Genomic DNA, 26,636 nt, shown 5'->3' on the forward strand with positions numbered 1-26,636 from the left:
TACCTTACCAGATAACGATAAGACAAAATTAGAAGACTTGTCACCCTTAGGTAGGTCCAAAAGCCAAGATCGCGACCATGACCAGACTGTATATATCTTGGGACCAATAAAAAGCCCTAGTCTAGGGTTTGAACTACAACCTGCACAACAACCATGATCCCCAGTTCCAAAGGTCTGGCAGAGACAATTGTAACGGAATGGGGCTTCTGGAAACACAATGAAAGACGCTATCCTAGGTGTCATCCTAGGATCAGTGCAAAGACCAAGACCACCAACCACAGAAGATGGATTAAAATGACACTGAGGGAACAGAACTTCTAGAACCACAAAGAAAGACTTCATCATAAGTCCCACTCCTGGACCTATGCAGATACTGAGATCTCTAGATACAGAGGTCTGATTTTATCACCCAGGACGGAGCAGAAGTCTTCCAAACACCACGAAAGCACCACCGGGAGAGTAAATGAACCTGAACGAGTCTATAGTTAATCCCATGACAATATACTCCAAGGGTGGAGAAACCCCATATCTCTTAGGCCAAGTGAATTCCTTTTCGAATGACCCCAATATTTACTGTGCCAGTGCAGGAGGGAAAAAAAAGCAAAAAGCACAAAATATTTTTTATTTTTTATATATTATTTTTATCTTCATTTATTTTTATTTACCTATCTACTTTTTGTCAATTTCTTTGTTTTGGTGTGGTTACTGAAGTTATTCTCCCCATTTATACTTATTTTTTTTCTCTTCTTTTCTTTCTTTATGTGCTCTGCCATGTTTCTTATCTCAAGACCATGGTTTTTTTTTTTGTGGTGCTTATCGTTATTGTTGGAGTCCTCACTGGATATTTGACACTTCTTTTTGTACTGCTGGGGTGTTTCACCTTCTTTTTCTCCTTTGTCTCTCAAACCGATGATGAGAGCCTCTAGAGTCTAGAAGGATTCTGCCCATTTTTGGCGCATTAGATTTTTACCCCAGTTTATTACTTTTCTCTTCTTCAAACAAAACCACATAACTTGAACTAGCAAGTCCTGCCTCCCAGTTAGAGGGAAAAATAAGGGAGGCACCAAGACCAAACAGGTGCAAGACTACTAAGTAGTAAGCTAGGTACAGAGGGGACCACATATTCTAGCAGCCCCGGGGGTGAGGGAGGAGGATATGGGAGGTAGGACAAAAACGGAGGTGTAGGGAGGACAAATCGACGATGGGAATCCTCCCTGATTTTATGTAAATATGTACCTAAAATATTATTGTCAACAATATGTAAGCCACTATGATCAAAATAAAAATTAAATTAAGAAAAAGAAAATTACTGTTTTTTAAAAATAAATTTAAAACAACAGCAAAGCTAAAGAAATTTAAAAGCACTCCAAAGCAGAGGAAAATACTTTGAGAGAGATATATTTGGAAAAATGTTAATAAAAATCTTAACTAAAAACATGACTTGTGTCTTTCTGGTGTAATGATGTTGCCAAAACCTATAAGTAGGAAAAAAATGTAGAAAATCCTCTAATATATTTATCAAGAAAAAAACACTAGAGGTCAGAATTCAGAGCTGAGAAAACATCATGACACTTAAAGGGGAAGTTCCTGTAGTTCACAAATCACAGAATGAAAATACAGAAGCTAACCAGATGCCTGTCTGCAAGTATACTTTCATGTATGAGAATGGCCAAAAAAAAAAAAAAAAAAAAAAAGAGCTGGAAATATTACACAAAAATCTACTCTTGAAAAACTAACACACACATCAGATCTGTTAATTTTGATGTATTTCTTTTTTTGGGGGGGTGGGGGCGGGGAGTCATACCTGGCAGCGCTCAGGGATTACTCCTGGCTCTGTGCTCAGAATTCACTCCTGGCAGGCTCAGGAGGCCATATGGGATGCCAGGAATCAAACCAGGGTCTGTTCTGGGTTGGCTGTGTGCAAGGTACTACCACTGTGCTATCTTTCCCACCCCTGATTCTGATGTATTCCTGCACCATAATTAACTTAAAGAGCAGAGAAACTTAAGTGTTAAAGAATACAGATTACAAAGATGGCAGAGGAACTGAAAGTTCTGAGATAATATTAGCTGCAAGAAAACTGAAGAGACTTTTAACTGCTTAGGCACTTGTCTGAAAAATACTTTTCACAGACACAGAGGAGACTCATGTGGTCTAAAAATGTCTCTTAAAAAAAGTTACTCCAAGCCAAAGGAAAAAAAAATTTCTTTTACATGAAAGCATCTTAAAAACTTCTAGGATATAGCTAAAGCAATACTTGGAAGAAAAATTTATAGCACTGAACGGATAATTAAACAAAAAGATAAAGACCTTAAGTAATTTATTTCCCTGTTTTCTGTATTTTGGAGACCACATCCTGTGATGCTCAGGAGTTACTCCTGGCTCTGCACTCAGGAATTACTCCTGGCTTTGCTTGGTACCATACAGAATGATAAAAATCGAACTTGTGTTGGCTGTGAGTAAGGTGATATAGCACAGCGATAGGGATTTTGCCTTGCATGCAGCTGACCCAGGACAGACCCAGGTTTAATCCTTGGCATCCCACATGGTCCCCCAAGCCTCCAGGAGCAATTTCTGCATGCAGAGCCAGGTGTAGCCCCTGAGTGTCACCTGGTGTGGCCCTCAAAAAAAAACAACAAAAAAACCAAAAAATTACTATTAAAAATAAGTGAAAACTTTCTAAATTTCTTCATGAATATTTAGCAAATAAAGTCCAATTTACTTAAAAAGACTATATTGACAAGGGAGACCGATCTCTAAAATTGAAGTTTCACACAATATTTTTAAAAAGAAAATGCAATTCATATTAGCCAAGTAAAATTAAAAATCATGTGATCATCTCATTAGATACCCAAAAATCATGTGTCAAAATTCAATACTAATTCATTTAAAAACAAATAAAATATTTAGGAAAGTAGGAATAGAATGCTTATAATCGTCTGATTATACAAGCAAAACAGAACAGGAATAGGATACTTATAATAAGAATAGAATACAAAAATATACAACTTATAATAACAGTTATAAGTTAAAGAATCAATGTCTACAATGAGAAACAAAGAAGAGATCTATTCAATATACTCTAAGAGTAATTTCTTTGGGGCAGAAAAGTAATACATAACTAATTTCAAAAGGGGTCAAATAGCTTAAAAATATATTGCTAGCGGGCCGGAGGGATAACATGGAGATAGGGTGTTTGCCTTTCAAGCAGAAGGGTGATGGTTTGAATCCCGGCATCCCATATAGTCCCCCGAGCCTGCCAGGAGAGATTTCTGAGCCTAGAGCCAGGAGTAACCCCTGAGCGCTGCCGGGTATGACCCAAAATCCAAAATAAATAAATAAAAATATATTGCTAGGGAAGAAATAAAGAGAGTTAGTAAACACAGGGTGAGTCTGTTCAACACAATCACATTGATTTAGTGTAATTTATTTCATTATCTATATATATGTAAATTTTAAGAGCTCACATAATTAAATTCACTCTATTATGAGAGCAACAAACAAGCAAAGTAAACAGAAGCAAGAGAGGCCAATTATAAATAAACTAAAATATCTTAAGTGATATTTTACAATGTTGGTAGTGACGTGAAAAATTAGATGAAATGAACCAAAGATACTGAGGTGAATTGATTCAATGTTACTGAAGAATCAATGCTAATGAAGCTATGATCAGTCATTCTTAGATGTGAGTGAGGTAAAGAGTAACATCACTTCATTTATGGCTTAAGTTACTGGCTAGATAGATGCAGTATCATTTAGTCAACTAAGGAAAAATGTCATGTAAATGAGTTTTTAAGAGAAACCAAAGGTTTACTACTGGTGGATTTGTTAAGTTGGAGATCCTTATGAAAATTTAAGTAGAACATGTCTGTTCAGGATTCCAGAAAAAGAAGTGCATTTAAACAAAGATAAAGGCTTGCTGGAGCAAGAGTATAATGGGTACAGCACTTGGCTTGCGTGTAGCATATCCCTGGCATCACATCTGATCACCTGAGTCCTGCTGGGAGTGATCCCTGAGCATGAGTGAGCCCTGAATGCTGCTGGATGTGGCCATCCAAAATAATTAATATATAAATATACAAGGGACTTGCTCAGGATCCTATGACATAGAATATACAATATTTACAAATAATAGAATCTGAATGCATGCACACAAAAACTCTAAACAACAGTATCTAAAGAAGTCAGAAAAAAAAAAAAAACTAAAAGTGGTGTCAGAGAAGCTAAGGGAAAAATCTCCTAGGAGAGCCAAAATTAAAGTATGACAATTTTAAGTGTTTGAGAGGATAGAAACATGATACTGCCGTGGACTGAAATGTAAACACGAGGAAATGGAGAAAGCATATGCAGCTATATCTTTTAAGAAGTTTTGAAAAGAAGTTTTGAGACAAGGTAGAAAACACGAGTAGCCATAAAAAGTGTTTGGTTTACAGAAAGATTTTTGACATATATTATTTCTTACAATGATAGCTACTTAGAACATGCTTTACACTAATAATTATGATCAAATAAATAAAAATAATACTGCATAGATAAAATGAAGTTCTTAAATGATCCTCTGTAATATTTCTAAATAAAACAATATTAATATGCCATTTTTGTGACAGGAATTGTATCATTTTGGCTGAAAAACGAAGTACTCTATTTGGTTCAATATTTGGTTGCATAGAACGGTATATCAAAGGTGACTTGTAGTAAGTATATATGTTATTAGACACATTAATGAAACACTAGTTTTTATAAAGAAAATACTACTGAAATTAATATAGCTCATATTAGTATTCAACATTTGATAAAATGCAGAGGTAAAGAAATATGCCAGGGAATCTTGGTTATCTCCCAATGAGCTTAAATGCATGACTAAGCTCATTCAACATTTGTTCTTATCTTCTTTTAGTATGTTTTCTGAGAATAAAAGTTAGGCCAGTCCATAACTATATTTACCAGATATTCTTAAAGCTAAAATGTTAACTTAGAGTCTGACTATAACTTAGAATATAATTGTCAATCAGTGTATTTGGAAAGAATTAAGTTAAGCTGACAGAATGGCAGCTCACGAAGCATCTTTTTTTGCTGATGTGGATATAGCAGACTTCTCAACTGGGCATGGAGCCAGTCACATTGTTTGTTTTTAATCACTAGATTACAGCTAAGGTGGCATAATCCATGGAACTGGTAGTTGGAATATTGTTGTTCCAAATGAAACAGTAGTTTTCTTAAGCAGGTCAAATTAACAGTAATGCTCTGAAATCATTCACAGAAGACAGGGGCTAGCTTCCCCCAATTTAATAATCAACTAATTACTTATAGTGAGTATGTTTCTGTTTAACGGCTATTACATTATACCTGGATGGACTCACTTAATGACATAGCAACTGGTAACCCTTACAAATCAGTTTCAAAACCAAAAAGTCAATTCAGCATGTTAAAATGGATCTGTTATCTTATGCTAATAGATCTCATAGTAATACTAAATGAGAGGCAACTTTAAAAATATATATGTATGACTCTGAAGGTAAAAACATAATAAAATAAATATGCTGGTAAATCTGGCTATATTAAAATGGAAAGTTCTAGTTATCAAAACACAGTACAAAAAATAAAATAAAAATCACCAAAGGGGCTGTGGCAATAGTACAGTTAGTAGGGTGATCCTTGGCATCCCATGTGGTCCGGAGCATCAAACATTGTCAAGAGTAGAGCCAGAAGGAGCCTCAGAACATTCCCGGATGTGGCCCAAAAACCAAACCAGCCAACAAACGAAAAGCTACTAAAAGGCAAAATAAAATTTAAAAAATGACCAGCATCCAAATTATTATTAAAAAAAATCAATAGCCTTAATAAAATGTTATACTACAAAAATATGCACTAGGAGAACCTGTGAGTGCTGCCTGTGTGTGTTTGTCTCCAGTTCTGTCTCCTAAACCTCTTGTGAGTGGGCCAAAAAGTACCCAGAAAATTCGCTCTCCCAGAGGCTCATTCAAGGGGCCAGAGTGCACAGGAACTGCTTCCTAAAGTAAAAATCGGCTATAAGCAGTACTTCACAGAAGGCAGGTCCCCTGTTTGTGACGTCAGGCTGGGAAAATCTACACTGGCCCAGTGGGGCCCGACTGTGAGAATCTGTGAGTGCTGCCTGTGTGTGTTTGTCTCCTGTCCTGTCTCTTAAAACTCTTGGGAGTGGGCCGAAAAGGAACCAGAAAATTCGCTCTCCTAGAAGCTCCAGGAGAGCACTTAGCTCCGCTTTGCTACACGGCCATGCGCTCTTTCTAAGGAAAGAATGTCACTGCAACACTAAGAATTGAGCTGGATCACTGAAGCCCAGCATTTCTCCCCAGACTATCTTCTCTGCTGAGTGCTCGGGCCTAAGATTTGATCCTGCATAAGGCTTCATCCACAGAGGGCTCCCCTTCCTTGGAGGCAAGTCTACCCAGCCAGAAAAGATAGAGCCAGAGAAGCCTGGCCAAGCACATCATTTAGCCAAAGAATACCACCATAATACATAGAAAAACCCACAATACAAGTGTGACAATGGGAAAACAACGCAGGACAGCATCAGACATAGAGAATGAAGATGACAACTCTGATGACCAGAAAACGGCTAACCAACTAATCAATCTCTCAGATAAGGAGTTTAGACAAAAAATATAGAAGATGCTCAACGAACTCAAAGAAACCGTGGATCGAGTTGAACAGAACACTAATAAGAACCAAGAAAATATGAAGACAGAAATCACAAAACTCCAAACTGAAATAACAGGTCATATAACAGGCCTGAAAACCTCAGTAAACAAATTGAATGACAAAATGGATGAGCTCTCCAACAGGCTAATAGAAGTTCAGAATAGAATTGGTGCTGCGGAAGATGAGATAAATAACAACTCCATACAGTGGGAGAGAATGGAAAAAAACTTAAAGCAAATGAACATACAATGGAAAAATTACTCAAAGAATGGGAACAGATGAAAATAGAAGTCTATGATAAGCTCAACAGAAACAACTTAAGAATCATTGGAGTCCCAGAGACCCAGGGAGAAAATTTCCAGGAAGAATCACCGGTCAAGAACATAATTAAAGAGAAACTTCCAGAGCTAAAGAATATATGCGATCAAATCCTACATGCCCGAAGAGTACCAACCAAAAGAGACCCCAGGAAAAACACCCCAAGAGACATCCTAGTCACAATGATGAATCCCACAGATAGAGACAGAATTCTGATAGCAGCAAGATCAAAAAGGGAAATTACATTCAAGGAACATCCTTGAGATTGACAGCAGACCTGTCACCAGAAACACTCAAGGCCAGAAAGCAGTGGTAGGACATAGTGCCAAAACTCAATGAAATAAACGCTTCACCTAGAATACTGTACCCAGCAAAACTCACTTTCAGGTTTGATGGAAAAATACATGGTTTTACAGACAAACAACAGCTCAGAAACTTTACAGTCTCAAAACCAGTCTTAAGAGAAAAACTGAAAGACCTAATTTAAGACAAGACTGACCAAAACACACATCAAATTTCAATATAAAGGTGGCATTAAATCCTAGGACAATTCTTTCTCTCAATGTCAATGGACTAAATGCACAAGTTAAGAGACACTGAGTGGCTAAATGGATCAAAAACTCAATCCAACCTTCTGCTGCCTACAAGAAACGTACCTGAATAGTCAGAACAAACATAGAATCAAAATAAAAGGCTGGAGGAAAACTATCCAAGTAAACAACACCCATATAAAGGCTGGAGTGGCCATACTAATATCAGAGGATGTAAACTTCATACTCAGGAAAGTGGTGAGGGAAAAGATGGACATTTTGTATTAATCAAGGAATATGTACAGCAGGAAGAAATAACTCTCCTAAACATATATGCACCGAATGAGGGGCCAGCAAAATTTTTAATACAATTGCTGGCAAATCTGAAAAATAATATCAATGAAAACACAATAATTGTGGGGGACCTCAACATGGCTTTGCCAACACTGGATACATCAACCAGGCTGAAACCCAAAAAGAATATACTAGACCTGAGAAGAGAAATGGAAGAAAGAGGCCTAGTAGATATATATAGGACACTATCCCCAGAAACCTGGATACATATTCTTCTCTAATGTACATGGGACATTCTCAAGGATAGACTATGTGCTGGTACATAAAACATACCTCCATAATATCAGGAAGATAGAAATTTTGCAGGCTACCTTCGCTGACCACAATGCTCTGAAATTATATGTGAATTCCAAAGGGACACAGACAGACACTTTAACATCTGGAAGTTAAACAGCCTCATACTGAATAACCAGTGGGTCCGCAATAAAATCAAAGAGGAAATAAAAACTTTCCTGGAAACAAATGATAATAAAGACACAAACTATCAGAACTTATGGGACACAGCAAAAGCAGTACTGAGAGGAAAATTTATAGCTCTGAAAGCACACATCAAGAAGGAAGAAGGGGCCTACCTGAGTAGCTTAATGATGCAGCTCATAGAATTAGAAAGTGCTCAACAAAAGGACCCAAAAATAGGGAGTCAGATGGAAATAACAAAGCTGAGAGCAGAAATCAATGAAGTGAAACCCAAAAAACAATCCGAAAATCGACGAAAGCAGAAGTTTGTTTTTCGAAAAAATAAACAAGATTGATAGACCACTGGCAAACCTAACAAAGAAAGAGAGAGAGAGAAACTTGATAACTCATATTAGGAATGAAAAAGGAGAGATCACTACTGATATGGCAGATATTCAAAGGGTAATCAGAAACTACTCTGAGAAACTCTATGCCACTAAAAATGAGAACCTGGAAGAAATGGATAAATTCTTGGACTCTTATAGTCTTCCATGGTTGAATGAAGAGGATGTAGCATATCTAAACACCCCATCATCACCATTGATGAAATTAAAATGATAACCAAATATTTGCCCAAAATCAAAAGCCCAGGCCCAGATGGATTTACTCAATTCTTTCAAACTTTCCAAGAGGAACTACTACCAATCCTGGCAAGACTTTCCTGAAATCGAAAAAAATGGGAACACTTCCAAATAGCTTTTATGAAGCCAACCATCACCTTGATACCTAAACCAGACAGAGATGCTACGAAAAAAGAAAATCACAGACCAATATCGCTGATGAATGCAGATGCAAAGATCCTCAACAAAATCCTGGCAAATAGGATTCAATGCCTCATTAAGAAGATCATCCACTATGATCAAGTAGGTAGGTTTCATCCCAGAAATACAAGGATGGTTTAACATCCGTAAATCTATCAACATAATACACAACATCAACAACAAGAAAAATAAAAATCACATAATCATATCAATAGATGCAGAGAAAGCATTTGATAAGGTCCAACACCCATTCTTGATCAAAACTCTCAGCAAGATGAAAATGAAAGGAACCTTTCTCAATATAGTTAAGGCCATCTACCACAAGCCAGTGGCGAATATTATCCTCAATGAAGAAAGACTAAGAGCCTTCCCTCTAAATTCTGGCACAAGACAAGGCTGTCCTCTCTCACCACTCCTATTCAACATAGCACTGAAAGTACTCACTATACCGATTAGGCAAGAAAAAGGGAATCCAGATAGGAAAGAAAGAAGTCAAGCTTTTGCTGTTTGCAGATGACATGATACTCTACTTAGAAAACCCTAAAGACTGCCAAAAAGCTTCTAGAAACAATAGACTCATATAGCAATGTGGCAGGCTACAAAATTAACACACAAAAATCAATGGCCTTTCTATACACCAATTGTAGTAATAAGGAAGAAATGGGCATTAAGGAAACAACCCCATTCACAATAGTGCCACACAAACTCAAATATCTTGGAATCAACTTGACTAAAAATGTGAAGGACCTATAGAAAGAAAACTATAAAACTGCTCCAAGAAATAAGAGAGGACACGCGAAAATGGAAACACATACCCTGCTCATGGATTGGCAGGATTAACATCATTAAAATGGCAATACTCCTCAAAGCATTGTACAGATTTAATGCTATCCCCCTAAAGATACCCATGACATTCTTCAAAGAAGTGGATCAGGCTGGAAGTTACAGCTCACCTCATGAAGCTCACCATAAATAGGGATGAGTTTAGTTAGAGAAATAACTACATTTTGAACTATGTACGAGGAAAATAGAAAGCCTGTCTAGAGTACAGGCGGGGGTTGGGTGGGGAGGAGGGAGATTTGTGACATTGGTGATGGGAATGTTGCCCTGGTGATGGGTGGTGTTCTTTACATGACTGAAACCCAAATACAATTATGTATGTAATCAAGGTGTTTAAATAAAATAAATAAATAAAATATATTTTACTTAAAAAAAACCATTAAAAATATGTACCAAATCCCTAAGTCTTATAAGAAGCAATGAAATAAAAATCCTGAAAGCTTTAATGAAAGCACCTTGGGGAGTGGGAGATGGTACAGGGCTTATGGCCTTACTTTATATGCAGCTCAATTCAATTCAAGTCTAAGTACTGCATGTGGGCCCTGAACATTGTCAGAAGTTACTTATGAGCACTAGAGTCTAAGCACCCCTCATATACTTAAAACTGTAGCCAACAAAAGTACTTAAATGAAGCAATGTTATATAGATTTTAAAAAGTCTGACAAATCCTAGAATTAATGAATGCATCAGGAATTTTTGTTTGTTTTTTTTGGGGGGGTCATACTGGCAGTGCTGAGAAATCACTCCTGGCAGGCTTGGGGGACCATATGGGATGCCGGGAATGGAACTACCTGGAATCAAACCACTGTCCTTCCTGGTTTGGCTGTGTGCAAGGCAAACGCCCTGCTGCTTTGCTATCTCTCTGGTCCCATGCATCAGGAATTTTAATACATGGTTTTCAGGAAAATAATTTAGTGCAACTGTAAAATCAAAGACAACTTCATAAATATCTGTTTATATTTATTAGGGTCCACATTGATACTCTTAATAATAATATTTTCATTAGTAAGTTAGTTGATTAGTTGAAGTTAGAAACAACTCATTTTTTAAATATCAACAAACAGCAAAGACATATAGACATTATATGAATGCTTATTCATTTTAACACAATATGAAAAAATGAAAAGACAACCAGGCCTTTTACCCTTTAAAAGTTACATGTCCTTTACATTTCCCATTACATCACCCCTCCACCCAGTTACCCAAATCAAGGCAGATCCTTTAACTCTAAATATAACCATGCCCATGTTTAATTACTATGAACCAAAAGAATCTACTCCTTAAATCTATCTAGAACTTTATTTCTGTCTCCATCCATAATCACCCATCCCTCAGTCTGGACATTGATAATTTCTTACCCAGACAAAAATAAGTAACTACAAAAATCTGTTCTGCTTCCCCTGTCCAAACTGAAATGCTGCTAGAGTCCTAATTTTCAAAGAAGTGTGATAATTTATATTCCTCCAATTTGAAGTATGAATAAAAATAATAACTTCAATGTAACTGGTACCTACTATATATCAAGCATTATCTTATATTCTTATAATGCTGCAAAATGGGTGTCATTATACCTATTTTATAGATGAAACTAATAAAGAAATAAATAATTTAAATTCTCAAAAAGTAGATATGTTTGGGGTCTTTCAGTTTTGTTTTAAAGGCCGTTTTTAGTTATTCCATATCCTACATTCCTAAAGTATGACTCAAAAAATCTGAAGTAATCTGACTATAGTTTCTGCCTTGAGTTTCTGACCCTTTGAGCCACAGCAGGTCTTACCTATCCATTCTCTCCTCCTTCCTTGCTAATAGTCTCTTTTTTCTGCATGACAGCAACATGTTTGCTTAAAAACTATTTTTCTTATACTTCCCTGAAGCTGAGATGACCACTTATGAAGTTCTGATGAAAGAGACCTATGTGGAAATCTCCAGATGGGGTTTCTGTGAAAGCTTTTTAAAACGAGTCAAAATAAGCTGGCAGCAATTTTTGCACTCTCCCTTCCCCGCGATCTCCCTCCTTTCTGAAAACCAGTGCTGTAGGTGGATCAGCATAATGTAACTCCTACAGCCATGTGTGTAAAAAGCACCACACTTCAGATGGGCCAATACAAAACTAGAAATCTGCCATGCTTAGATCTATAATGGCATGAAAAGAATCACCTCTAAAGGGACTCTTGTGTCTATATGCCATATTTTTCTGTTCTTATTTAACCCCATCCTTAGCTGACACATGCCTTAAGATGAGGCCTTAATAATATTGTGATTTCCTCAATGTATATTTTATCAAATTCCTCTAAAAGTATAGAGGTTTTCTTCATCTGATACCTTTAACTTTATTTTTTTTATTTTTGGGCCACACCCGGTGATGCTCAGGGGTTACTCCTGGCTATGCACTCAGAAATCGCTCCTGGCTTGGGGGGACCAGATGAGAAGCTGGGGATCAAACCTAGGTCCATCCTGGGCAGCCATCTGCAAGGCAAACACCCTACGGCTGTGTTATATAGCTCTGGCCCTTAATACCTCTAACTTTTATACTTACTGATATTCCAATTTATTGTCTACTGTGTCGATATATTTATTTATAGCTATTTCAAGTTATGTTTTAGAAGTAGGTTAAATTTGTTTTGTTTTTGTTTCATTTGTTGGACCACACTCAGTGAATGACGCTTGGGTGGCTATGCCTGATAAGTCGCTGGGACTTATCTTCCAAGCAGTGCTTAGAAGAAGGTAGAGGGTTAAGGATTATTTGATGCCTATGTTTGAACTCTGAACTCCTGTTATACTATCTCCCTGACCTGGTGGATTCTTTTCTAAAAACTCATACATTAGGAGAAAAATAAATGCTACTCTTCTAATAAGAACAACAATCCCCCCTAAAAAAAAGAACAACAAAACCCATATATGCAAATAGTCAGGTTAAGTTAATGAATTTTTATTGCAGCTTTGTTTTTCTAATTTAACTATGCTGCCTCCTTACATTGTTGCCAGATATTACAAGACTTAAAGTTTTAACTCCTCTCTTCAATCAAATAATTTCTATAGTATTTTTAGTGAGCATCCTTTATGGATAAGATAACTTTCTTTTATATGCTATGAAGGTGTTTTATTTCTCAAACAGTGTTCTTAATCTGGGACACAAACCCACTTCATGTATAAAATCTAACTCCCCTGCCAGCCCCCACTCTCTATTGCCCTCTGGGACTTGGGAGACATTAGTAAGTCACGACCAACACAATGACCATGCTATTATCTCCCTTAAATATCAAAGTCAAAAATCACTGATCTGGAGTCTTGCGTGCTCTGCCAGCAGTTATCTGTCATTTGTAAGAAGGTATAATCCTAAAATATTGACAAAATTTTAATACAAAGATAATAGATAACTTCGAAGATATTAGATATTACTTTTGAAAGTAGGTTTGAATTTCATATTTTATAACATGGAGAAATGCTTATGGACATACAGTTAATGAAAGGGACAAGAAAGGCAAGTTAAAATAGATTTTTTAAATAGCAGAATGGCCAAAGTCATTAGAGTTGTTAAGGTTTTGGCATTTTCGAAATGAAAGTTCTATTTTCTGTCTCTGTATAAGAAAAAAAAATAAATTTTTTAAGGACCATTAATGTCAGGATCATAATTACTGTGATTTTATTTTAAAATGATATGAATTATCATTGAATAGGCCAAAAATAATAGCATTATCTATCAAACTATATGTTGGAAGGGAATACAAGTCTTCACTTTAAAGCACTGTTGACAGTTATTTTAAAAAATCACTTTCTATATATCCCATTCTCTTCTGCAACTACCAACAAATAAGAATAGAACTTATAATGTTTGTGATACAAGATTAAAGGATATATGACTAAACAGAATTATAAGCATTTGGTGTGTCCCTGACTCAGAAAACTAAGTAATAAATAAGTGATAGCAAAGCATCTGGAACATTCAGAATTGTGTACTCAAGAATGCTCTTGAACTACTGACATTAAAATAATTCTTTTCTAGAAATCTAATAAAGACTGATTCAAAAGAATATAAGATAGCAAACTACAATGTGCCAAAAGGTGTAGATAACAAAGAAGGAAAAAAGAGGAGTTATAAAAACAGAATAATTATGAAAGTACAACAGTATGCATCACTTAAACAAAGTAATAAAGTAAATCACCAATCACTGCACCATTATTCCTGAAGAGTCTATGAATAGTATTAAGGATGAAGTTGTTAAATGACTTAGATTATACAGGGTACAAAGAGTATACAAAGGGCACATTTTTTAAATGTAATGTTTTAGTTATTTTGTAATCACTAAGAGAATTTCAGATAATTATTCTGACAAAAAATAATATCCATCAGTTTAGTTAGGGGGAGTGGGCTTATTTAACAGTGCTGAGAATTGACCCCTGCCTCTGTGTTCAGGATTATGCCTGGTGGCTGCAGGGGACCATATGGGGTTGCCAGGGATCCAATTCAGGTCAATCACATGCAAGGCAAAAGCTCTACTTGCTGTATTATTGCTTGCCTGACAACCATTATTTTATAATGGGATTGGGGTGTCAGGGATCAAACTAAAGGCTTATGGCATGATTAAAAAATGTTCTACCATTCAAGCAATCTCCCTGGTCCCAAAACACTTCATTTTTGTCATTTTATTAATTCAAAATAATAAAAAGAATTAAACAAAAATAAAATTGAAATATATATGATAATTTAAAAAGTAATACTGTTGTTAAAATCCCCATATCTATGCATTTCATCGATTTAAAACTAATTTTGAAAAAATCATTTGTATGACATAAAATATACAAATAATGTAAGTTAAAAATAAGACATGGGGCCGGAGAGATAGCATGTAGGTAGGGCATTTGCCTTGCATGCAGAAGGATGGTGGTTCAAATGCAGGTATCCCATGTGGTCCCTCAAGCCTGCCAGGAGCGATTTCTGAGCATAGATCCGGGAGTAACCCCTGAACATTGCTGGGTGTGACTCAAATAAAACAAAAACAAACAAACAAATGGCATAAAGTTTCCTTATAATGTTTAATATAAAAAAAAGAAAGAACAATGGGTGGGCAGCTCTCAAAAAGTTAGAATATAAGTCAAGCATGCAATGTGACCAACTTCAATGCCTGACACCACATGGAAACCCTGTGTACCACATAGTGAGAGACCCATCCCTCCTGAGTGGGTAAGGAGAAGGAAAGAGATGAGAGAGAAATGCAGAGGGGAGAAGAAGGGAGGAAAGAAAGTAGAAAGGAAAGAAATAAGGTAGTAAGGAGGAAAAAGAAATGGAGGGAGGAATAGAAGGATGGAGGGAAGGAGAGAGAAGGAGTGAGGGAAGAAATAACTCAAAGAAATGTGTTTTACTACCTTCATGGACAAAGAAAAGTTCTTTATTCACCTTGTTCACCTTCAATAGGGTGAGGGATGCATCTCAAGTAGTAGAGTAAAATGTCTTGCATGTGTTAGGTGCTGAGGTCGATCACAGAGTGCATATAACCTCCCTTCCTCATCACTACAGTGTGTGATTCTGGTGGCTGAGAGGTAATCACTGAGGGGCTCTGGGGAGTGGAACTCCCAACAACAAAATATACCTTCTGCATAAGCAAAATTGAGGCATCACTTCTAAAAAAAGCTCTTGTTTTAGTAGCTTATATTTTTTAAAGAAAGACATGTCATGCTCCATATTTTAAAATACCTTTTCCATTAAGTAAATATTCTGTATCAGTAGTTGGGACTTTGGTAGAAAATTTCACTACTCAAAACCACTTCAGATTTTTGGAAGCAAAATTTAGGCAAAGTGTTCATGGCACTGGTACTTAATTTTACCACCAATGGCTCCTTTGTATTTTTTTTTTTACTTCTTAAAGTCTATTGTTTACAAGGATTCTGCTGGTACCCATTTTATCCATTTAAATAGTCAGATAAATATAAATTCAAAGAAAATTCTTAAAGACAACTAACCTCAAAAAAGCAACAAATAATCAATGCTCCCTCAGTGTGATAAAATCCAGGAAAACAGAAAACAAATGTTTAACCAAGACATTTTTCAACATGTCTCTGAAAGTAACAATAATATTTTTATTTAGAATTAAATAAAATACTAACTGCAAATTATTAAGAAAATGGCTTAAAATAGAATCAATAGAGTATTCACCACATGGGTTGATTGTAGAGCTAAGGGAAGCAGCTCCAGTGGAAAGGCAGCCTTTTGAAACTGATGAAGCCACAGAAGGTATAGCAGATGAAGTTGGTGGTGTAGAAGAGTTTGTTGAAGATGGTAATCTTTCTCCAGACTCCATATCTAATAGAGAAAGAAAAATGTTAAATGTCATATTTGACACTGGAATTGTTAAAAAAGAATCATCTAAAAAACCACCATGCTTTTTTTCTTTTTACTTCTAGGCCACACACAGCAGTACTCAGGAATTACTCTGGCTCTGAGCTCAGGAATCATTTGTGGTGGGTCAGAGGACCATATGGAGTGCCGGGAAATGAACCAGGGTTGGCCTTGTGGAAGTAAGCACCCTACACACTACACTATCTCTCCAGTCCCAAAATACGTTACGCTTTCAAAAAGTAAAAATTAAAAACAGGTTTATAAACAGCTAATTTATGAATAAAATTAATGTAAAGTGAAATAATGTAAGTATGTGACTACATAATATAAATATTCTAGAGGGGCTCCAGAGACCATATGGCATGCTAAATATTGAACTCAGGTTGGATGCTTGCAATACAAGTGCTCTACTATTCTATTATTTCTCCTTATTTCCCACAGAGTATTTTTTTAATACAGTAATTTCATGCAAGTATGTTTTCACAAACTCAGGAAAATTAGTATTTCAACTTATTCTTCCTAAATCACTTGATCATTAATTCAATTAATACATATTAATGAATCAGAAAAATACCAACACATTTTAATGAACCTCAATACTGTTCTCTAAACACACATAGTAATATGCTTACATATCCAAAAATTTGATGCATTAATGTCCAATACAGTGAAATCCCACATTCTTAGTCAGACAAAGACGTTTTTAAAGGATTTACTGGAGTAAGGTTTAAACTATGATCTCAAAATTAGTATGACTCATTAACAATGACTAAAATACTTTTAAACATATTTATTTGCTTAGCTATTTTGAGTATATTATGGCATTATGTTTAATGCAATAATTTGTATATTGTTGTTAAAAATAAAATACACCTCATTTGTTAAGCCACAGTGGTAGAACAAATGATCCTGAGTGCATACTTTGCATGGAGAAATCCCAAGTCATTTCCTAGCACTGCAGGGTCCTTCAAGTACTGGAAGGAGAAATCTGAACCTGGAGCCACACAAGAACACTGCTGGGTATGGCCCTCAAACCAACCATTTGAACAAATAAACCAAAACAAAAAAAAAAAAAATCAAGGCTTGGGATTAAAGTCAATGGTTGAGAGTATGCTTTGCATTTATGAAGCCCTAGGTTTAATCTTAATTATGATCAAATAAACAATAAGATTCCCCCAAAAAGAGCAATAAAAAAGGAAAACATTCTAAGCTAGATGGTGGTCATTTGCTCTTGCACAATTAAAAAATATATATACAACTACAGAGAATAAAGGGAATATACGATTAATGGAAAAATACTATTTAATTAAAAATGAATGTATAATAAGGCACAAAGAAATTTTTACCATTTAATCTATAAAGACTTCTGTACAAAAGGGTTAGGTGCATGCTTTGTATGTCATGTGACCAACCCTGCTTCACATATAGCACATATGGTGTTACACATAGGATCTCGTGAGTATTGCCAGCAGTGATTTCTGAGGTCAGTTAGGAATAAGCCCTGAACACCACTATGTGACCTAAAAAGCCAAAAACTAACGAACAAGAAAGTTCATAAAGTATGAAATTCTATAGCCAATCACATTATCAATATATATCTCATTTGTTTGTTTGTTTCTGGGTCTCAGGGTTTACTCCTGGCTCTGTGCTTAAGGTATAACTATTGGTGGGGCTTGGGAGACCATACGACATGACAGGATCAAATGTAGGTTAGTTTGTTCAAGGTTATCCTACCTTGTGCAAGTATTCTACCTATGTCAGTGTCCTACCTGACACATTATCACTCTGGACTCAGTTTAATGAAAAGTTTTTTTTTAATTATAAATTCTGACTAATTAAAATAATAATAGATTAACTTCTATGACTATTTTATAGGGTTCATCCAGCAGAGCTGGCAGTGGGGTGGAGAGGAGGCAGAAGTTAATTTTGGCTATGTTTGTATCCAAAGTACAGCCTGAAAGCTCATGCTTAGGCTGGAAGTGTGCTGCTTGGGTTAAGTGGTGTTCAGGAATATTAGTACCTTGGTTACTGCAAATAACACTAGAATGAAGTTAACTACGCACATATATATTTAATTAATCATGAGAGACACATGGTCTGGTGTCAATGAGGCTCCTAGCAAGGAAAAGCTTAGGGACATTGTGATTAGACCACATGGTGCTGAGGCAGAGAAAGAATGTAGTGCAAGGGACAAAACTAATGGCCTCAAACAAACTAGACAGGTTCTTTAGCAACTGAGCAATATTAATGCTAAGATTAATGTTTAAATGCCAACTAATCAAAAATATCATCACTGATATAAAAAGTGCAGAACAAAAGAAATCAGGTATCTCACACAAATGGACTACATCCAAAAGAACAGAAACAACCACATTTGGTGAGTATGTAGTGAAAAAAAGGAACTTTCATTCACTGTTGGTAGGCCTGCTGTCTGGGTACAGCCTGATGGAAAAAGAACTGTAGACTCTTAAAAATTTAAGTATAGAACTTCTGCAGGAACCAACAATTCCCCACTTAGACATTTTCCTCAAGAAGACTAAAACCTTAATCCACAAGGATATATGTTAATTGCAGAACTATTCATAACAGTCCCTGTCTGAAAATTACCTGTGTGCTCAACAACAGATGTATGAATAATGAAATTATGAGAAAATATGAAATCATTCAGTTCAATGCAACCTGAATAAAACTGGAGGGTATTGTGGTAAGTGAAGTGAGTCAGAAGGAAAAAGATAATTACTGAATGTGCTTGCTCACATGTGGAATATAAAGTAGCAAAGGAAGGGAGATAACAGTTTCTAGTGGAAACAAACCCAGAGTGCCAACAGAATAGTGAAGTGTGGTAACTAGGGGGCTGGGAGGGCAAACAGGTGAAAGAAGAAATAAAGGATCTTAAGATCAGTGGTGAAGGGTCTCTGACACTATTGCATTGATGGTGGTGAAGTAACATTGCAAGAATAAATAATAATATGAAAACTGTTTATTTAGATGATTTTTTCTCACGATTGGTTTATTTAAGAAAGCTAATCTCAAGTTTACAAAAAACATCACTTGCAAAGCCATTTTGATAAACTGCACAAAAGGGTTAGGTGCATGATTCCAATTAAAAATCTTCTTTTCACATATCGGGCATTCCTGCCAACCACATCCATAGATGATAGTATAACTATATTGAGTTAAATACATATTCTCACATAATCTTTTATCTCTTTATCAACATTCATCAGAGAAAGGCATAGTTGATACTGATGGCTATAAGAACTAATGTTAAAAGGATAGGTTTTATGGATCACCAAATTTTCACTAGTAAGTTTTACAAAGTGGTTGTGTGATGGCAAGCCCCATGGTCAACCTTTTTATGTATTTACTATTTTAAACACAAAATTCCTGTTTGTTAAATACAAAAATGAACCCACTATTTTTTGTTTAGAGTTTAGAGAAGAACCTCATTGTGTCATTTAAAAAAATGGTGGTGGGGCCTCCCAAGTGGTGCTGGGTTTTTGGAGGAAGTCCACAGGGAATTCTCAGTCAGCCAAGAATAATTTAGCACAAGGGCTCACGAATGTAATGCTGCTCAGATCCTACAATGGAAAAAATATCTGGGTCATCCCAGTGATGCCCAGGGCCACTTGGGCTGTACTAGATGATCAGAAGATAAACTGGTACCTGAAATCAATCCCAAGATGGGAACATGATGTGCCTTAGCCATTGTGCTGATCTTGGCATATAAGTATACTATTTAGAGCTAGGAAGTTGCCTTAGAGTTTGAGCACATGCTTCACACATTGCAAAGTTTGAAAGTTTGCATCAAATAAAAAAGACCAGAAAAAAAAACAGAAAAATAATGTAATGTATTTTTAATAATAGAACTAAAAACATACCTTTATATTCCATAGTAAAATAAGCTTGTTGACATATACAGAAGCACTTTGCTGAATGCATGTCACATAAGAACTCAAAAATAATAATCCTACGTTTGGGAAAAAATATGCAATTAACTCTAAGTTTATCTCTTTAACCTAGGATGGACCATGGTTCAATTCTCCAGTGTCTCATATGGTTCCCCAAGCTAGGAACAATTTCTGAGTGCTTAGCCAGGAGTAACCACTGAGTGTCACTGGGTGTGGTCCTAAAAGAAAAAAAAAGGGGGGGGGGGAAACTTCTAACCTTATTAAAAGAAAAATGGGGAGAAGAAATGAACAGACAATTCCTCAAAGAAGATACACAAATATCCAAAAGGCACATGAAAAAGGAAAAAATGCTCCATCTAACTAATCATCAGGGAGATGCAAATCAAAACAACAATGAAGTATCATTTCATGCCACAGAGACTGGCACACATTACAAAGAACAATAAAAATCAGTGCTGGAGGAAATGTGAAGAGAAAGAAACTCTCATTCACTGCTGGTGGGAATGCTGTCTAGTCCAGCCTTTATGGAAAACAATATAAAGATTCCTCAAAAAACCTGGAAATTGAGCTCCCATGTGATCTAGCAATACCACTCCTAAGGATATGCCCTAGGAGCACAAAAACATGTAACAAAAATGCCTTCTGCACACCCATGTTCATTGCAATTCATTTTTTATAATAGTCAGATGCCCAACAACAGATGAGTGGCTAAAGAAACGGTGATACATATACACAATGAAATACTATGCAGCTGTCAAGAAAAGTAAAGTCATGAAATTTTCCTCTCCATGGATGGGCACGGAAACTATTATGCTAAGTGAAATAAGTCAGAGGGAGAGAGATAGATTTAGAATAGTCTCACTCATCTGTGGGATTTAAGAAAAATAAAAGACTTATTGTAATAACAGCCAGAGAAAATAGAGAAGAGGGCTGTAAGGACCAAAGCATGATATGAAGTTTACCACAAAGAGTGGTGAGTGCAGTTAGAGAAATAACTACACCAACAATTATCATGATAGGTAGTGACTGAAATAGAATGCCTGTCTCGAAGAAAGGCAGGGGTTGGGGGAGGAGTGAGATGGGGACATTGCACTGAAGGGGGAGTGTACGCAAACTCAGCTATAAATGTTTGTAATCATGGTGCTTAAATAAATATATCTAAAATAAAAATATATTTTTTTAAAAAAGTAATACATGAACTTGGATCCTGCACTCTACTTTTGACAATCTATTCTGTAAAAAAAGTACCAGACATTGAAAAACTTATTTTTAACTGGAAACAAGAAAGAAGGAAATCAGAACCAGTAGTATGAATTTGGTGGTGGTGGTTTTTTTCCATTGTCTGCTTCCTCTCTTATTCTTAGTTCTTTTTCTTCCTTTAAGTGAAAAGGAACTTAATGCTTTAGCCAAAATGATCTCATGGGTGGCAATGTATATTCCTTGTTCATCAAGTAACTTCTCTTTTTTATTAGTCCTAAATTCATAATTTTTTCTTAAGTTGAAGTTAAATTTGGCCATATACATATGCATATATTTACTTATAAATCATTCTCATTAAAATTATCATTCTACTGTTACAAGAATAGATTGCTTTATGCTTGAATTATTTTTTATAATACATAAATAATATGTATATAATTTATGCAAGTATTAACTTTTCAAAATGTTCTTTTAAAGCAAAATGCTGATTTCATGTATTTAGCTTACTACTTCCCCTGCTAAAGCATAAACATAGCTCTCAAGGGAATTCTTTCCATCAACATAAAAATTAAAGGTAAGAATGTAATGCTTTGCATTTTTGAAAAATAACACAAAGGAATCAGTGTCTTACTTATCATATTGCAATGGTAAGAATTATAAATGAAAATAATAAGGGTTTCAAAATATTTTTTACCAAGGAATGCTAGTAACAATAGGTGAAAAATTATGAAAAAAAATATATGAAGGGGGAAGAGGAAATGAAAGGGGAGGGGAAAAAAGACATGTGCATGATCTCAAAAGAATCTGTTAAATAATATATAAATAAACTAAAATAGGAAAGTAATTTTACAGTAGAGAAAATATATCACCTGTACTAAAACATGTCAATATAATTATCATTTGATGTGCTTAAATGTCTTTCACAGGGCAGGAAGTTTAGAATAATAGATAGAGTGCATGCTATGTATGTGGCTGATCCAGCTGTGATTCCCAGCATCTCATAGGATATCCCAACCACTGCCAGGAATGATTTCTGAGTGCACAGCCAGGAATAACCCTTAAGCACAGCCAATTGTGACCCAAAAAATATCCCAAAAATGTTTCTGAAAAAGTAAATAAAAGGCTTATCATCTTTCTGATATTCTTCCCCCTAACATCTGAATTTACATGATATTTTTTATTTTAACACTGCAATTTACCATGTTGTTTAAAATACAGTTGTTTTAGGCATTAAATGTTCAAACACATATCCATCCTTCCTGTTTTCTGTCCCATTTTCCCACTCACCACCCTAGCCTGCCAACCTGCAAACACAAATTTACTTCATTGTTTATTATAACACAAAGGTAAATGGGATTTTCAAAATTTAGATCAATAAGGATCAATTTGTAATACTGTTATAACTTTCAATGGTAGCACCTAACTTTTATTCCAGTGAATTAAAGGAGCATATACACAAAATAATTCACTGGTGTTTCTCAATTATCATGGTCACTGGGCGGAGGTGTGGGTGGGGAGACTGAGGAATTGAAAACTAAAGTAGTAAAGTAGCAGGAAAGTAAAATGTGACCTGGAATATGAGGATGGTCCTCCATGTGAAACAGAAAAAGTACATTTACAGAAAAACTGGTGAAATTCATTTAAGTCTGTAGCTTAAACTAATAGCATTATACCAATGTTAATATTTCAATTTTCAAAATATTTTATTACTATATAGCTATGTAAGTTATTAAAAACAAGAAAAAGCTGGGCTAGAATGTTAACTTGCTTAGAGTGTACACTTACTTTCAAATAAATAGCAAAGTGAGGCAGAAAACATGAACTTATTAAGCATTCAAAAGATACGTGTGTTAGGGACCGAAATAACAGCACAGCACTAGGGCATTTGCCTTGCATGCAGGAATGGACTCGAGTTCAATCCCCGGCATCCCAGATGGTTACCAGATCCTGCCAGGAGTGATTTCTGATCTGAGCATAGAGATAGGAGCACTGCAGGGTATGGCCCAAAAACTCAAAAAAAAAAAAAAAAAAAAAAAAGAATAAAGGTACGTGTGCACTAGGGTTTAAGCATGTACAGACAGACCTGAGTAAATGAAAATGCAAATTATACTGTACTAGTTGTTATCTGTGCTCTGAAGCTATCTGGGGCTTAGTGAACATAACCCCGTAACCAAATACAAAACCAGCAAAATTTCAATTTCCTCAGAAGTAAAATTAAAGTGTTGAGTACCTAGAGTTCAATAACTATCAAATCTTATTTTTAATAAGTGAACAGCTGTTTTTTATAATTATCCATGTGTATGTGTAGCAGAAAAAGAAACTTTGGGTATTTTTAGATTTTAATTTCATATAAATATTTCAGAATCATATTTATTTATAGGTTATGCTTGGTATGGTAATACATCATTTTGGACAGCTGTGTAAAGAATTAGAAACAAAAGTCTTATAGTCATATAACTACCAGAATGGTAAAATGTTTTTGAGCTTAAATAGTACATTGATTTCCAGTAAAAATATAATTACCATCACTAGTTATTACTAGTTTTCAGGAGTACGACATAAATATTGGTAGAAATTAATTTTTCGGGGCCGGAGAGATAGCATGTAGGTAAGGCATTTGCCTTTTGTGCAGAAGGTCATTGGTTCGAATCCCAGCATCCCAGATGGTCCCCCGAGCCTGCCAGGGGCGGTTTCTGAGTGTGGAGCCAGGAGTAACCCCTGAGTGCTGCCGAGTGTGACCCAAAATAAACCAAAAAATTTTTGATTTTTCAGGCTTTTTAGGAATAAATATTTAGGGATGGAGTGATAGTGGAGTGAGTATTGTGCCTGGGTTCAACCCCATCTATCATATAGAGCCCCCTAAGCCCCAACTAGAGTAATCCCTGAGTGAGGACCCAGGAGTAAGCCTTGAGTTCTGTCAGGTGTGGCCCCGAACAAACAAGCAAGCCAAAGAATATATTTAAAGTGTGCACAAAATGTTTAACAGTATTGTAAATCCTAGTGCCTCAATAAAAATGGTAGGGAAAAAAAGTACCTCTACCGAAGCCTCAATTTCAGTTATGGTAGTAGCATCCAGATCTGGTTCTTCAACTCCTAGTAGCCTCCCATTCTGACTCTTTACAGATTCAAACCACCACCAACTGATTCATTGTTGCTAAAATCAGTCCAGAAGCCATAGGTCAAAATCAATTAACCAAATAACCTGATTCTCACGAGTAGCAGAAACAAATCTTGAGAAAATATCAATTAGTAGGTATTTCAAGGCTACTCACAAAAGCACATTTTCTTTTTCTTTTTCTTTTTCTTTTTCTTTTTCAGCCACACCCATTTGATGCTCAGGGGTTACAACTGGCTAAGTACTCAGAAATTGTCCCTGGCTTGGGGGGACCATATGGGACGCCGGGGGATCAAACCGGGGTCCTTCCTTGGCTAGCACTTGCAAGGCAGACACCTTACCTCTAGCGCCACCTCGCCGGCAAAAACACATTTTCGAATGTGAAATTTCAAATTCTTAGTTAATACAGTGATGGGGTGGGATGATTATGATCAGAACTAAAAATTCATATGTAAGACTACAGTGAAAAATACATTTTTGATAAGGAAAATGGAAGAAAAATGTATAGGTGATGATAAGTTACCTTAAAAATTCATCATTATAGATCTTTTTCTATTATCTAAAACAACAGCCCTTAACCAGGAGTAACTTTATGATGCCTTACTCATCCCCTAGGAAAACACCTGACATTCTGAGATATTTTTCATGTTCACTTTGAGAAAGTGCTATTGAGAACAGTCTAGGGATGTCATTAAACAGGGTTAGTAGTGATACAGTTAAGAAATCATGATCTAGGGGCCGGGAAGGTGGCGCTAGAGGTAAGGTGTCTGCCTTGCAAGCGCTAGCCTAGGACGGACCACGGTTCGATCCCTCGGGGGCGTCCCATATGGTCCCCACAAGCCAGGGGCAATTTCTGAGTGCATAGCCAGGAGTAACCCCTTAGTGTCAAATGGGTGTGGCCCAAAAACCAAAACAAACAAACAAACAAACAAACAAAGAAAGAAATTATGCTCTAGGGGCTAGAGTGATAGTGCAACAGTAGGGCATTTGCCTTGCACATGGCTGATCCAGGACACTTGGTTTGATCCCGTCAGGAGTGATTTTTGAGCGCATAGCCAGGAGTAACCCCTGAGCATCACTGGGTGTGGCTCCCAAAACCAAAAAAAAAAAAAATCATGATTTAAAATATCTATCAAACAAAAATTTTTCTTAAGTAGTAATTCTGTATTACTACTATAAAAGTTATTCAAAATATTAACTCAAAGCTCCTTCGATAAATAATAATCACATTCAACCTATCTTTTGTACCATATACTTCTAGAATCCATTTTATACTTTTTCCTATTTGTTAAAAATTAAAATATTTGATATATGCAACTGACATTCATACTAGATCTATAATTTTACCATATTTTATTAAATTGTTACCTATCATTAACTATTCTAAAAACAGATACAAATCAGAATAACAACTTCTTCCCTCGAGGTATTATATATCCCTCAAAGATTCAATGATCAGTTGTTAATAATAATAGATTAAATTCATGCATATCAAATGTTCCTTTTTGTGTAACCAAAGAGTTTATGAACACTGACAGCTGCTAGGTGTAATACTGAACAGGTGCAAACAGGAAAGGGCAAGATATTTGGCAAAGAAAGGTAAACACTATCAGCTGCCCTGTGTTCCTACTGCTCAATTCCCCAAGCATCAAAAAGAAAGTTGTGTAATGATGGTTCAAAAGGCAGATAAAAAAATAAACATATGTTCTATGTACCAATACATATAATATACATATACACATATTCTGGAAGTTTTCCTCATAGATGTCTTTATATACACTAATAACAACAAAGGTTATTTGTGGAAGTAAAAGATTAAAAAAAGCAGATTCAATTTACTTGCACTTTTCTTTTATAATATAATCACAAGTTAAAAAATATACTTAGGAACAACAACAGTATATAGTAACTATACTGCTTTTTTTCAGGTATTGAATAAACATTAAGAACAATAAGTTCACTCTTTTCTAAGATTTTCAATAATTAGTGGGAGGTGCCACAGCCAGAGATGCTCGGGACTTACTCCTGGTGCTGCTTTCAGTGCTCACTCCTCATTCCTGATCATGCTTAGCATATGCAATGCTGCGGATTGAATGAGATTTGGCAGTGTGCAAGTAAAGTACTATAATGCCTATA

General features: G+C 35.9%; 1 protein-coding gene across 1 annotated transcript in view; it reads right to left on the reverse strand.

Moving 5' to 3' along the window:
• The window catches only part of BAZ2B (bromodomain adjacent to zinc finger domain 2B), a 200,794-nt gene that overhangs the window by 123,003 nt on the left and 51,155 nt on the right, over positions 1-26,636 (reverse strand). Inside the window, exon 2 of the mRNA XM_049773091.1 lies at positions 16,092-16,238. Within this exon, the coding sequence (XP_049629048.1) occupies positions 16,092-16,238 (147 nt within the window). The remainder of the gene's footprint in view (positions 1-16,091; positions 16,239-26,636) is intronic.

The sequence above is a fragment of the Suncus etruscus genome, chromosome 5 (assembly GCF_024139225.1).
Source record: "Suncus etruscus isolate mSunEtr1 chromosome 5, mSunEtr1.pri.cur, whole genome shotgun sequence".
Lineage (NCBI taxonomy): Eukaryota > Metazoa > Chordata > Mammalia > Eulipotyphla > Soricidae > Suncus > Suncus etruscus.